Below are 12,467 nucleotides of genomic sequence, written 5' to 3'. Positions count from 1 at the left end.
TATGGTAGTTTTCTGCAATTTCGCGGGTGCGCGCAATTTTAAAGCTTGACATGTTTGGTGTCTATTTACCCGACGTGACCCGATCTTTTATATTTTACCAAAAAACTGGTTAATAATAAATGTTTCCTAACATAATGTAAAAAAAAAACTTTTTTTTTCAAAATTTTCTGTAATTTTTCCTAATTATAATAAAAAATAAAAACCCCAGTGGTGATTAAATACCCCCAAAATAAAGCCCTATCTGTCCCCAAAAAAGGGTATAAAATTCATTTCAGTACAGCGTTGCATGACGGAATAAACGTCAGTCAAAGGACTGCAGCGCTGAACACTGAAAAATGGCCTGGCCAGGAAGGGGGTCTAAACACCTGGTCTTGAAGTGGTTAAAGATGATGTGTGCTGTGTGGTGTTGACTCTTCATAATTTGTTTTAGGGCAGCAAAGGAGACCGAGGGCCAGATGGAGAAGCTGGACCAAAAGGTGAACAGGTAAAATCCAAGGGACATTATATATACATAATAGACATTGTATACAAAGTTCCTGTAGACGGCAAATTCTTCAATATCTACAATTAAAGACAAACATTTTTTAGAGACACATTTATGAGATTCCTGTTTTTAGGGTTTAAAGCCCAATTCCATTTTTGCAGCCCAGCATGTTAAATAAAGCAGCTTTGGCTGCAATATTCACCTCCTGGCTGGTGCTGCTGTCCCCCCGTAGACGTGCCCCTCTGCAATCCAGTGCTGGTTCTCTTCTGGGTTAAATGACACCCAGCATTTCCCGTGATCCCAGAGCGTCATGGACAGACCCGCTGGGGGTGTGGTACCACTTCCGCCAGCAACCACAGTCCAAAAATACGAAGAATATGGTGAGGTCATCGCCACTCTTTGCATCATTGAGGACTGACCATAGCCAGAGAAGAAGAGAACCCTGCGGGTCACATGACTGACCAGAAAACTTTTGTCATAAAATACATGTGAGGGGCGGGGGCCTTGAGAATGGTTAGGGGAGGACTGGTGGGCGGAGAGGCTAGAGGTTGCTTAGCTGAAATTTGCTTTAAAAAAATATGTTTTTCTTTCTACTTAGAGGGTCTGTATTTAAAGGAGTTTAGCTTTCTTTTTTTGTTGTGTTTTTTATATTTTCGTTTTGACCCTTTTTTTTGTGTTGTCACATTATTTCGTCTGTGTTTCAGATTGCTTAAGGCTTGCAATGTCATTTGCCCTCTGAATATCTGTGAACATTTGTTCTCTGCCCATATATGCACAAATGAACATTCTATCGTTCATTTTGAACATGCTGCTTGTAATATCGCATTATGGCAACTAGATGGAGCTGAGGAGCATTGAAAATAAATACCTGCTTCCTGTGCCCCTTTAGCACCCCCTAGTGGCCACTGTGTGGTAATACATATAAGACATCTGAAAATAACTCTAAAGCGGACCTTTACCCATATCTTCAAAATAAAAACAAACACACCTTTAGAAACATTTAGTAATGACAATCTACAAACAGATACTTCTAGATAATTGCCAGCTTTCTATTCTTTGCAGCCCTTATTTTTCTTTTCTTCCCCAATCTTCTAAAAGTGGCCATGTTTACTAAGGGTAGATGATTACTAGCTCTCCCTTTACTTCCTGGAACTCTGGCACATGCGACTAGGACATGTGCTCATGCACATAATTTCAGGGGAGGAAAATGCCTTTCCCTGAGATGACAAGGCAATCCCAGTGTGCATTGCTTTGGCAAACTGAAGTCATTTTGATCTTTTCAAGGCAGGAAGTGAACGCTCTGCAAGTGTAAGTATTTCACAATCACCTGACATGTCTATGTTATTATTAATCATCATACATAGGGGATGCATGGGTAGAATTCTATTTTTGAGTGTAAAGGTCTGCTTTGAGGGTAGGTTCACACCAGATGCAGTGCGTTCCAGTCCGATTCTGGTCGGAACGCACTGGATCGCATTGCGGCCGGCTCACTTTTTTTGTGGGGCAGAGGGGGTTTTGTGGGTCATTGAAGTGAATGGCACCATAGCCACGCCCTCAGGCTGTAATGCGTTCGCCCGCCCGGACTGCTTGCAGAATTTTGATCGCACCGGGCCGCATCGCATTGCGGCCGGAGGACGTGGCTACGGTGCCATTCACTTCAATGACCCACAACGCCCCCTCTGCCCCACAAAAAAGTGAGTTGGCCGCAATGCGATCCAGTGCGTTCCGACCAGAATCGGACTGGAACGCACTGCATGTGGTGTGAACGTACACTAAGAATAGAACCACAGCGAATGTTCACAGATATTTACAGGGCAAACAGGCCTGTGAGTTGTTTATAAATCAACCCCAAGTGTATAATAGATTGCAGGTTATACTGACTCCCAAGGATAAGTATTAAGGATAAGGATAAAAATATTCTAAACATCTGTCAATTATGTCTTATACCAGGGTATTCCCGGCAGGCCAGGCTTCATCGGATCTCAGGGTAATTCAGGACCGCCCGTAAGTACTTGCTTACCTTGCAGATATCAATGAGAAATATCTTCATTATTATACAATGGAATATAATAGGCATGCTAAGCTAAAATACAATGGAGTAATTATGGGGCAGTGGAACTCTTGTTAACTTTTCATCTCTGCATGAATACATTCCTGACGTGTCACAATATACAGCGACAGTATAATATATATATTTTTTAAAAAGCTCAACCTTTTATCATTTGTTATTAGTATATAAACTTTAATATACATGGTGGCCGCCATACAGTATTTGCTCAATACCGGATGTGCTTCCAGTTTAGCATTGCTGATCCTCCTACCACACTGCTGCCGGACAGGGTCTGTCAGACTGAAAGCAATACTCTCTGGAGTCTCTTATGACATGAAACACCTTGGTCTAGGCATTTGTTCACATGAAGGAACAATGTTTTTCCTATTAAAGGCATAGAAAATGTTTCTTTCAGCTCAAGATTATAATATGTTGGTTATACCCAGTGGCGTCACAAGGGGTGTGTGTGTGGGGGGGGGAGGGTGTAACACCATTGGAGGGGTGAAACCAAAATGACTGACAGTCATTTTGGTGTCACCACCACCGAAAAGTCGGGCATTCAGTCATAGAGCCCGACAGTTTTTTTGAGAGAGGCGGGGACCCGGTGGCATACCTTATCCCGCTGGGTGAGCGTCCACTCGTCTCACCGCTCCAAATGGTCACTGCTCCAAGCTCACTCCCGGGATGGACTATAATCTCATGTTTAGTTTACTCATTTTGTATTGAGATTGTAGTCCATCCCGGAAGCAATCTTGGAGTGGTAACTACTTTACAGCACACAGGGACCACGGGGAACAAAAGTAGTCACCCTCCAGAAGGAAGGACAGTGTCAGCACCAATTCAGAGATGATTGGAGGATCTACAGACGAGTGATACACAAATAAGATACATTGTTGTTCATCGTTAAGGAACTTGAATGTATTTTTAACATTTAACTCCGGAGTTTAGTGTCACTTTAAAGAGACTATTTATGGACAATGAGATGGTCATTGTCAGAATGCTTCAGCTTTATTTGCAGCATCAATATAGCAATGCAAAATTCTACATGCCCTGAGCGTTCTGCAAAGTAGATCCTGTCAGTGTGTTATTTTCCCCAATTGCTGACCAGATTTGTTTGTCTGAGCTTTTCAATTTCACTGTTTTATACGGCCTCTGTTTAAAATAAAAGGTGTGTCGATTTGATTGCAATAACAATAATGTATTACACTGACAGACCTTTATTAATAAAGTGTCTCATTAATCATTTGTTTTGCTGACATTTAGGGACCTGATGGCCTTCCTGGACCCATTGGACCTCCTGGCCCCTCTGGAGAGAAAGTAAGCACAATCACATAACCACAATGTACCACCTTATGTCACGGAGATGAGGTGGAGGGAGAGTGTTCTGTAGTCCAGAATTAGAGACCCCCAGGGCAGAGCTGACAACACTGCTTGGGATTCAGTGCAGAAGAGACCAGTGTTATCGGCTCACTGCAGGAAGTTAGGAACTCAGTGGAGAGAAAAAAGAAAAAGGCCGGCAATTAACACATGAAGTCTTTATTTCCACAGTGGTGACCGTATCAATCAACTGCTAACAGATCCAGTCAGTCAGATTCTGGTCAGATTCTGGTCAGATTCTGGTACAATGCAAACACTTCTTTTTTCTTTTTTTTTTATCGAATACATTTTTATTGATAGTATTTCGACAAACGGTACAAAACAGTACAATACAGGGTGCCTATGTGGCAACATCATGAAGAGGTAACCCAAAGGGTATCAGAACAAAGGTGTATTTAGAGACAAACTCTTGATAGCAGTTGGTACAGCTTCTGCATCTGATTTCCGCTTGGTGCAGTAGGTGTAGATAGTATTTAAGTAATGTGGAGTCATTTTGTTTACATATTGCATGTTACATATTAGCACAATATCTAGTCGTGGTGCAAGGCACATTCAGCAGTCTGAGTGTAAGTAGGGGTTCCTCAGTCACGCTCTGACTAGGGGGGGTAATGAATGAAGTGCTGAGTACGATGGCCACCACATCTGGCGAAACATTCATGCCTATGAGGCATACAGAGGGTTCATGAGCTGGGCGGTACCAGGTGTTGCATGTGGGCAAAATGCAAACACTTCTTTCACTGTTTTTTTTAAGTTTGATGAACAGCCACTTAAACTATGTACTGCTCAGTAATCGTTTGATTTTGGAGAGAACTAGGTTTGTGTTTGTGACCCCACCGAGAATATTTTTGCCCACTTGCTACCCTTGTGCAGTGGGTTGCTCCGCCAGCACCGCCGTCTTGACAATTGTTGGTTTTTTTTCAATCTAATTTTGTCGAAGACAGCTGTCAAAATACAATAGCCGGCAGGGAAGATTCTCCCATCCACGCTCTTTATCATGGATGTGGAAATCAAGCCCATGGGGCTGAACAAGAAAAATCTCCAGGGGTATGGCCAACTTAAAGGAGAACTAGGGGGTCATGGCTTTTCCCCATAGTTCCTGTGACAGTCTCATTGTCACAGGTCGGCTAGAACTATGAGGTGATTGAAAAGCACTCACCTCATAGTTCTCCTTTAATGCTTCAGGAGGCTTGCAAGATCTCATCATGGATAGTGTGGCATGAATGGAGGATAAAATGCGCATGAGCAAGCGACTTCACTGACCAAAACAAACAACATCTCAAAAATGGCACAGCTTTGGAGGACTTAAAAGGTATCCAGGGGTTTAACTACTGATGAGATGGACAGCACAGTGTTGTAGTGGTTCGCTCTTCTGCCTTGCAGCACTGGGGGTCCCCGGTTTGAATCCCAGCCAGATCACTATCTGCAAGGAGTTTGTATGTGCTCCCTGTGCTTGTGTGGGTTTCCTCCCTCATCTCCTAGAATGAGATCCTAATAGGTTGGACTTGATGGACTAATGTCTTTATTCAACCTCAAATACTATGTAACTATGTAACTATGTAAATTGTCGGTGCTACATAGATACCTGTACTAAATGAGAGGGCCCCATAGCAAAATTATTTTATTGCAAGAAGGATTGCCTTGAAGATGGAGGGTAGACTCTATCCACCCTGGAGGATAGAGGAGGATGCATCCACCATGAGGATGAGGAAGACTCCATCCTCAAGGCAATCCTTCTTGCAATACATAATCATTTTTGTCTTTGTACCATCAATTTTGGGAACCTATATATGAGGTTGATACATTCAGTTATCCAAATGTATTTGCCAAAGGCTATTACAACCTGTATAAATTATCATGTAGATAGACAGTGTTGGGCCCCCAGTACAGCTCGGGCCCAATAGCAGTTGCATTGTTTGCGATTGCTATAGTTACGCCCTAGAAGCAAGAGGTATCTACAGGAGGTATGCACAGTATGCTTGCAGATCAGAGAAGTACCAAGAATGAGTTTAGTTCTGATTTAACATTATTGTTTCTGTCGGAAAAGTTTGTGATTGCGCCAGTCTCACTGAGTTGTCTAACATCCAATCTAAGCGGTGAAATGTTTCAAGCTTCTTTTATTTCAGGAGCAATAAAATAACACTTTCTAAATGCAATAAAATAACACTTTCTAAATTTGTACAAAATGAGTGCAATTATAAAAATAAATTGAAAGCTCAATCATTTTTGCGCCGCTTGAATGTATGCTTCTTAGGATTAGTAATTGCAATGGTCTGGGGGTCATTTCACAAAGAAAAATGCAATTACAAGATTTTATTTGAAGCCTGCGATTGTTGGGAGTGAAGTTTGCTTAAATGAGCGCTGAGCTAAAGTAATCAGCAGCCTTTTTCCCCGATAAGGAAGAGATAACAACACTGATGCTGTTTTTGTACATGTTTTCTTGATTTTGTTCCGGATTAAAACAATTTGAACCTCAAAAACAGATTTTAATTTTTTTCTGGGAATGATGTCACAGAGTTTACAGTCTATAGATTATTTTTCTACGTTCCTTTTCAGGGCAAAGAGGGCCCTCCTGGACCTCAAGGACCTCCCGGATTACCTGGACTAACAGTTAGTATAAACATTTGTGCTGTATCGTATCTTCAGGGGCAGTCCTAGATTTAAATGTTATTTTTTTACATGTTACATTTTTGTTCTATTGTTTATATTAGATAAATGCATATCATCTTATAATGAGCCTTATGTATAAATTATCTGACTGTAGAACTTTTCTCCCTCCTTGCAAGCAATCCATTTCTTGTTTGTTCTTGCTGGAACAGTGTAGAACATGAGTAGATGCTAAGAAGGAAACAGACTGTTCTTTGGTTATACACCTCATACTTGAAGCCTATAATCAATCAATATAAATGGATTAAAGCTCAAATGAACCCTCTGCTTTTATTACTTGGATGCACTGTAGCTGGATATACAGTAAAAAATATGCTGTTGTTTTTTTTTAGTCCTAAGTGTTGCAGCAAGTATTAAAATCTCCTCTGTTGGCAACACCTTGGAGAGTCAGACTGCTGCTCTCACCGGTAAGAAGTGGGCAGGGGTACAAATTGCCTGTTGCACACTGCTCTGATCAACAGTACTCTAGCTTCCTGAGCAGTGCTGTTAATTGGAGGAAAGTGCAGGGGGGCATTTCGAACCACTGGACACCTGGGCTACCTCTGTGTGACGGAGCAGTGGTCCGACTCTCCAAAAACAAAGTATTTTATTTCTTGCTGCAACGCAGGTTACAATTACAATTCTGCAATTACAATTCTTATCAATGTCAATCAAGGTACAAACCTAGGGCCTAGGTTTGTACCTTGATTGACATTGATAAAGATTGCAATAGGCAAAGAGAAATATAATTTGCATTGTCTATATTGGTATGGCACCATCAGACACGGACTGAGTACAAGTCCATCCTCCCTTGTGAAGTAACAGGCAGGCACACAGCTTTTACCAACTGCACAATCCTTCTGGTATGCTACAGGAGCATGAAGGTGGTAGGTGGACCCCCTGGATATCCATCAGGCCCTAGGTTTCTACCTAGATTGCCTTGTTGATGATCAAGCTCTGCCTTTGATAATACTCGGCTCCGTCTTTGATCTTTGTGATTTTATTAAGCAGCAAATTAAACTTTACATTTTAATTCCAGGCAGATATAAACAAAAACATTTAATCCTGTTATATTTTCATTAAAGTAATAAATGGATTGTTACATGCAATTAGAAAGGGGGCCTACATCTGTCTTTATATCAGCTTCCTGCACCACTATATCATCTTCCTGCCACACTCATACTGGTAGAGGGAGGGGCAGCACTCTGAGCCAAACAGAGTTCTATTGCTTTGAATAGACATGCTTACAGGAGGGGAAAGGATCTGAAATGCTTCTAGCCTAGTCTGAAAGACCACTATGAAATATGTAATTACTATATGACCATTAGTTTGTGGGTCCCTGACCATCACACCTATATGAGCTTGTTAGGCATCCCAGTTCATAATCATGGCCATTTACATGGAGTTGACCTCGTTTGGGTTATACCAGCCCTCCCTTTTCTGGGAAGACTTTCCACAAGATTTTCTTGTCTGTAGGAAGATGTGCCCAATAAACCCAAATAATATTTGGGGGGGTCAAGTTCTGGCCTGCAAATGGTGGTCCAATTTAAACCAAAGGTGATCAACAGTGTTGAGGTTAGATTCCTATGTAGGACACTCGAGTTCCCCCACACTAAACCGTTCAAACCATGTCTTTATGGAGCTGGCTTAGTGCACAGGGGCACAGTCATCCTGGAACAGAAAAGGGCCTTCACCAAACGTCTTACCACAGTGCTGGAAGAGCACATTTGTCTAAAATGTTGTAGCATGTTGCAATATTAATGGTACCCTGCAGTAGAAACACCTGACTTCAATAATTTAGAGTCTTGGTTCTCAACTGGTGGGTCGTGACCCAAAGATGGGTCGCGAGCACATGTTTAGTGGGTCGCGGCGTGCCTTCCACTTTTCCAGGTAAGAGGTACCTCAGCCTCTTCCTAGCGCAACACAGTCAGTTCTCGCACCAAGCAGCATTCAAAACATGCTGTGCGGCGCCGAGTGTCAGCTTGAGGCTGAGGAGGGCTGGTGGTATGGTCGTGAGGGAGCTCCATCCATAGGTGCATTGCTTACAGCTCCCTCTCATGCCCTGTAGAGGTGCCTGGAACCGAGTGACGTCTTATTCTGGCTCCCGACACCTCTACAGGGCACGCACGGGAGCTGTATAAGCAATGCACCTATGGATGGAGCTCCGTCACAGCACAACAGCCCACACTAGACCCCAGGATGACCAAGGACAAATGTGGGTCCCGAGGTTACACAGGTTGAGAACCACTGATTTAGAGGTATGTGCCCTATTGTACAATGCATTGCAAGAAGCTGATATCAAGTCAAATTCAGGTATTGATCCTGCTTGTATAAAAAAAAAAATTCTAGTAATGTATTAATAAATATAGGGCTGCATTTGTGTGTTCTTTAAATCTGCCTGAAGTTCAATTTTAAGAATGAGTTTGGGGTAAATGTTATAGTAGCACCTCAAAAAATAAACTAAAAATGCCGGGTATTTTCACTTTGTATTGCCTCAATGTTTGAAGCCTTTCTGTTACTGTCTTTTAGGGCATCGCCGGAAAAGATGGAAAGGACGGCAAGCCAGGCTCGCCAGGGGAAGCAGTATGTCATTTTTATTAAGTAACAGCACCATGGCAGTTGTATTAACATACAGTGGTTCTGATTGATGGCAAAAGTCATAGGAGTTGATGTACTAACCTTATAAACACAACACGAACATGTATACACCTCTGTAGTGTGTTCCCTCCCAGCATGATCTATGGGTGGAATCTAAACACCTTTGTAGTGTGTACACACCCAGCAGGTGTGTTGTGCAAAGCACTGCAATGAATTGCAAGGTGATGTTGTGTAAATTAGCTCTATGTTGTGTTGCTTGCATTGATGAATGCAGGAATGTAAATGCATGAGCTAACCATTTTTGGCTAAACTGTGAAGCAGCATTATATATGCATCATGTGCTTGATTTTTCCATATATGGCATTAGTAGAAATATGCTTTTAGAGACTTTTTGGTTGATAAATACGTTTTGCTGTGTGAAAATCACACGCACCTGGTGCGTGCGTGTGTTTAGGTTAGTAAATCACCCCCATAGTGTCACTGTGTAGACTTTCCCCTGTTAGTTCAGACACCTGAGATGAACAAACTGAGTTCTGTTACATGGGGAAAACTAGAGGTTTTCTCCTTTTTCATACACCTGTTTCTCCAAAACAGAAACAAATAAGTTTTAAATTTATGTTCACTTTTTGATCAGTTTTACTACAGGGCAAGGATGCGTATACCGGTACTTTTTATACAAATAGTTTTAAGCACCAAAAGCTACATGTTGAAAACTAAATACTTTGCAGTAGCTATGGACACATAAAACCATTAATCAATGTGAGCCACCAAAACACAGAAACTGGATTGAGCGCTGGAGAGGTCTCCAGCTGGGGACTAGGAGAGAGCACAGGACACGTCTCGAATTAAAGACTAGAGGTGAGCACATGAGGGTTCTTCAGCTGAAGACTAGAAGCAAGAGCAATAGGAGTCTCCAACTAGAGACTAGTAGTGAGAGCAATAGAAATCTCCAGCTAGAGACTAGGAATGAGAGCAATAGAAGTCTTCATTTGGAGAGTAGGCATGTGCACAGGGTGTGCCTGGGTACACCCTAATCACCCCAAGCCAACACCGAAACCACAACAGTGGGTGCCCAGATGGAGACTAGGATTGAGCACAGATGGGTCCATCAGTTGGAGACTAGCATTGAGAACAGGAAGGGGCTCCATGTCTAGACTGGGAATGGGCACCAGCAGAAGATCCAGCTAAAGACTCTGAGTGAGCACAGAAGGGGGACTCCAGCTTGAGACTAGGAGTAAGGCTGGGTTCACACCTAGGCGTATCGAATATGCGCGTTTGTCGCACGTTTCATGTCGCGCGATTCACGGTTAAAAACCTGTGCAACAAACGCGCGTTTCCTAGGGCTAGATGGCTGTATCCCAATGGAAACGTGCAACAAAAATGCCCCAAAGAAGCTCCTGTACTTCTTTGGGCGTAGGGCGTTTTGTAGCGGGTTCATACGGGCTTTAATACGCCCAGGTGTGAACCATACCCATAGGAAATAATGGGATTTCGGTGTTTGAGCGTTTTGCAGAGCGTAGGAACACGCTACAAAACGCCCAGGTGTGAACCGGGCCTTAGAACAGTAGGGCTCCCCAGCTGGAAACTAGGAGAAAAGGGGTTCTAGCTGTAGAACTAGAAATGAGAACAGGAGGGGTTCCTAGCTGGAGACAAGGAGTGAGAGGAGCAGGTTTCGGCAGCCTAAGGATTAACAGTGAGCACAGGAGGGGATCTCCAGGTAAAGGCTAGGGGTAAATGTAGTTGGGGTCTCCAGCTGTATACTAGGAGAGAGCACAGGAGGGGTCTCCAGCAGCCATATAACCACAGTTAAGCTACAACATTATAATACAAAGCTGTAGCACATAGAGTTATCAATGCCTTGGCTTTAATGCTGATTATTGATGATATATAACACACCTACAAATATGCATATGAACACAATAATCATATGAACGTGACAATCTCATTAAAATTACATACAGGTAAAGATAAGACTAAAACTAAATATAAATTCTTACTGATAGTGTCCCTTTAAGGGAATAATCTTCACGTATGTAATAATGGACAGACTCCCTTTAATGCACTAACATTAATGACAGAGTTACATGACACTTTCAGCTTTAATGCTCATTGTTTGCCTTTTCTCAACATCTAACACCAACACCAATTACTGCAACCCCAGAGAGTGTAACTTGTGCCTTCCCGCTGTTCATGTAGTTCGCTGGAGTCAGCACCATGGTCATTTATCAGTGTTGGGAGCAAACAGCCTCAAACACATACGCTGTATTGATTCCCAGCAGCTTCACAGAGAGACAGAAGCTTACAAGTCTTCTGGATTCGCTTTGCTGGGATTTTGCGGCGTGGAAACGTTAATGAATAATTCTCCTATTATTTATTTTCACTGAAGTCGTGTTCAAGGAAAGTGTGATGTGCATGGCATAATATTAGCTGTGAGAAAAACACCAGCAGCATTTGGATCTCAAGAGTTACATTTTGTTTTTTTTTAAAAGAACACGATGCAAGTGTAAAACATCTCTCTCCCTTCTTATCCCACTTTCTCTAAATGTATCTCTATCCTTTACAATGTATCTTGCTTTATGTCTTTCTAGGCCTCTCTATCCTTTTCTTTCTCCTCTTTTACTCTCTCTCGATATACTGTATATATATATATTGTTGTAACAGCCTAACAAGGACATGTTCCCCTGGTAGTGACAGAGATAAACCATGCATGAGACTGGGGCACCCAGGAACAGTCCAAGCAGGTTTGTTCTGCCCTTTTATTCAGCAAGGCAGCAAACAAACACAGCTCAATGCTGAAGGGCTTTGTACAGGAAGTCTAAAGACTAAACCAACAAAACATCTGCTTGCCCGATCCAGTAACTAAATTTAGTTCCTGACTAATAGAATGCCCCTTGTGGGTTCCTAAAAACAAGCAGGTGGCACATGTACCTTTTTAGTGTTCTTACACCACTCAGCCTTTTCACACAGCAGCAGGCTCCCACAGCAGAGAGAGAGAAGCCCTATACATCAGTCATGTCACATATATGGAGGCCTGAGGGCCACTGAGACTAATTCATGAGGTCTGGCTAACAGGTAAGATCTGGACCTAGGAATAGAAGCTTTAAGCCACCTGAAGCTCTTTAAAGCCTCCCGGCTTCCGGACGCAAAACAGGACTAATTAAAGTCTAAGAATCCAAAAGTTTGTTTTATCCATAGGTGAAACAAACCATGGAGCCCTCTCACCATTTGTAGGTGAGAAACCTAGGGAGCACATATACACCATTCACAATCCTGCAAGTCCGTATCTGTGTGTGTGTGTATATGTATATATATATA

At 42.4% G+C, this 12,467-nt stretch overlaps 1 protein-coding gene across 1 annotated transcript in view; it reads left to right on the top strand.

The window, feature by feature from the left end:
* The window catches only part of COL22A1 (collagen type XXII alpha 1 chain), a 217,865-nt gene that overhangs the window by 181,071 nt on the left and 24,327 nt on the right, over window positions 1–12,467 (top strand). Inside the window, exons 48-52 of the mRNA XM_018562709.1 lie at window positions 431–484; window positions 2,435–2,488; window positions 3,798–3,851; window positions 6,465–6,518; window positions 9,084–9,137. Of these exons, the coding sequence (XP_018418211.1) occupies window positions 431–484; window positions 2,435–2,488; window positions 3,798–3,851; window positions 6,465–6,518; window positions 9,084–9,137 (270 nt within the window). The remainder of the gene's footprint in view (window positions 1–430; window positions 485–2,434; window positions 2,489–3,797; window positions 3,852–6,464; window positions 6,519–9,083; window positions 9,138–12,467) is intronic.

The sequence above is a fragment of the Nanorana parkeri genome, unplaced genomic scaffold (assembly GCF_000935625.1).
Source record: "Nanorana parkeri isolate BGI_ZX_2015 unplaced genomic scaffold, ASM93562v1 scaffold593, whole genome shotgun sequence".
Classification (NCBI taxonomy): Eukaryota; Metazoa; Chordata; class Amphibia; order Anura; family Dicroglossidae; genus Nanorana; species Nanorana parkeri.
The sequence above is the reverse complement of the archived record's forward strand: the minus strand, read 5'-3'. Positions and strand labels throughout refer to the sequence as shown.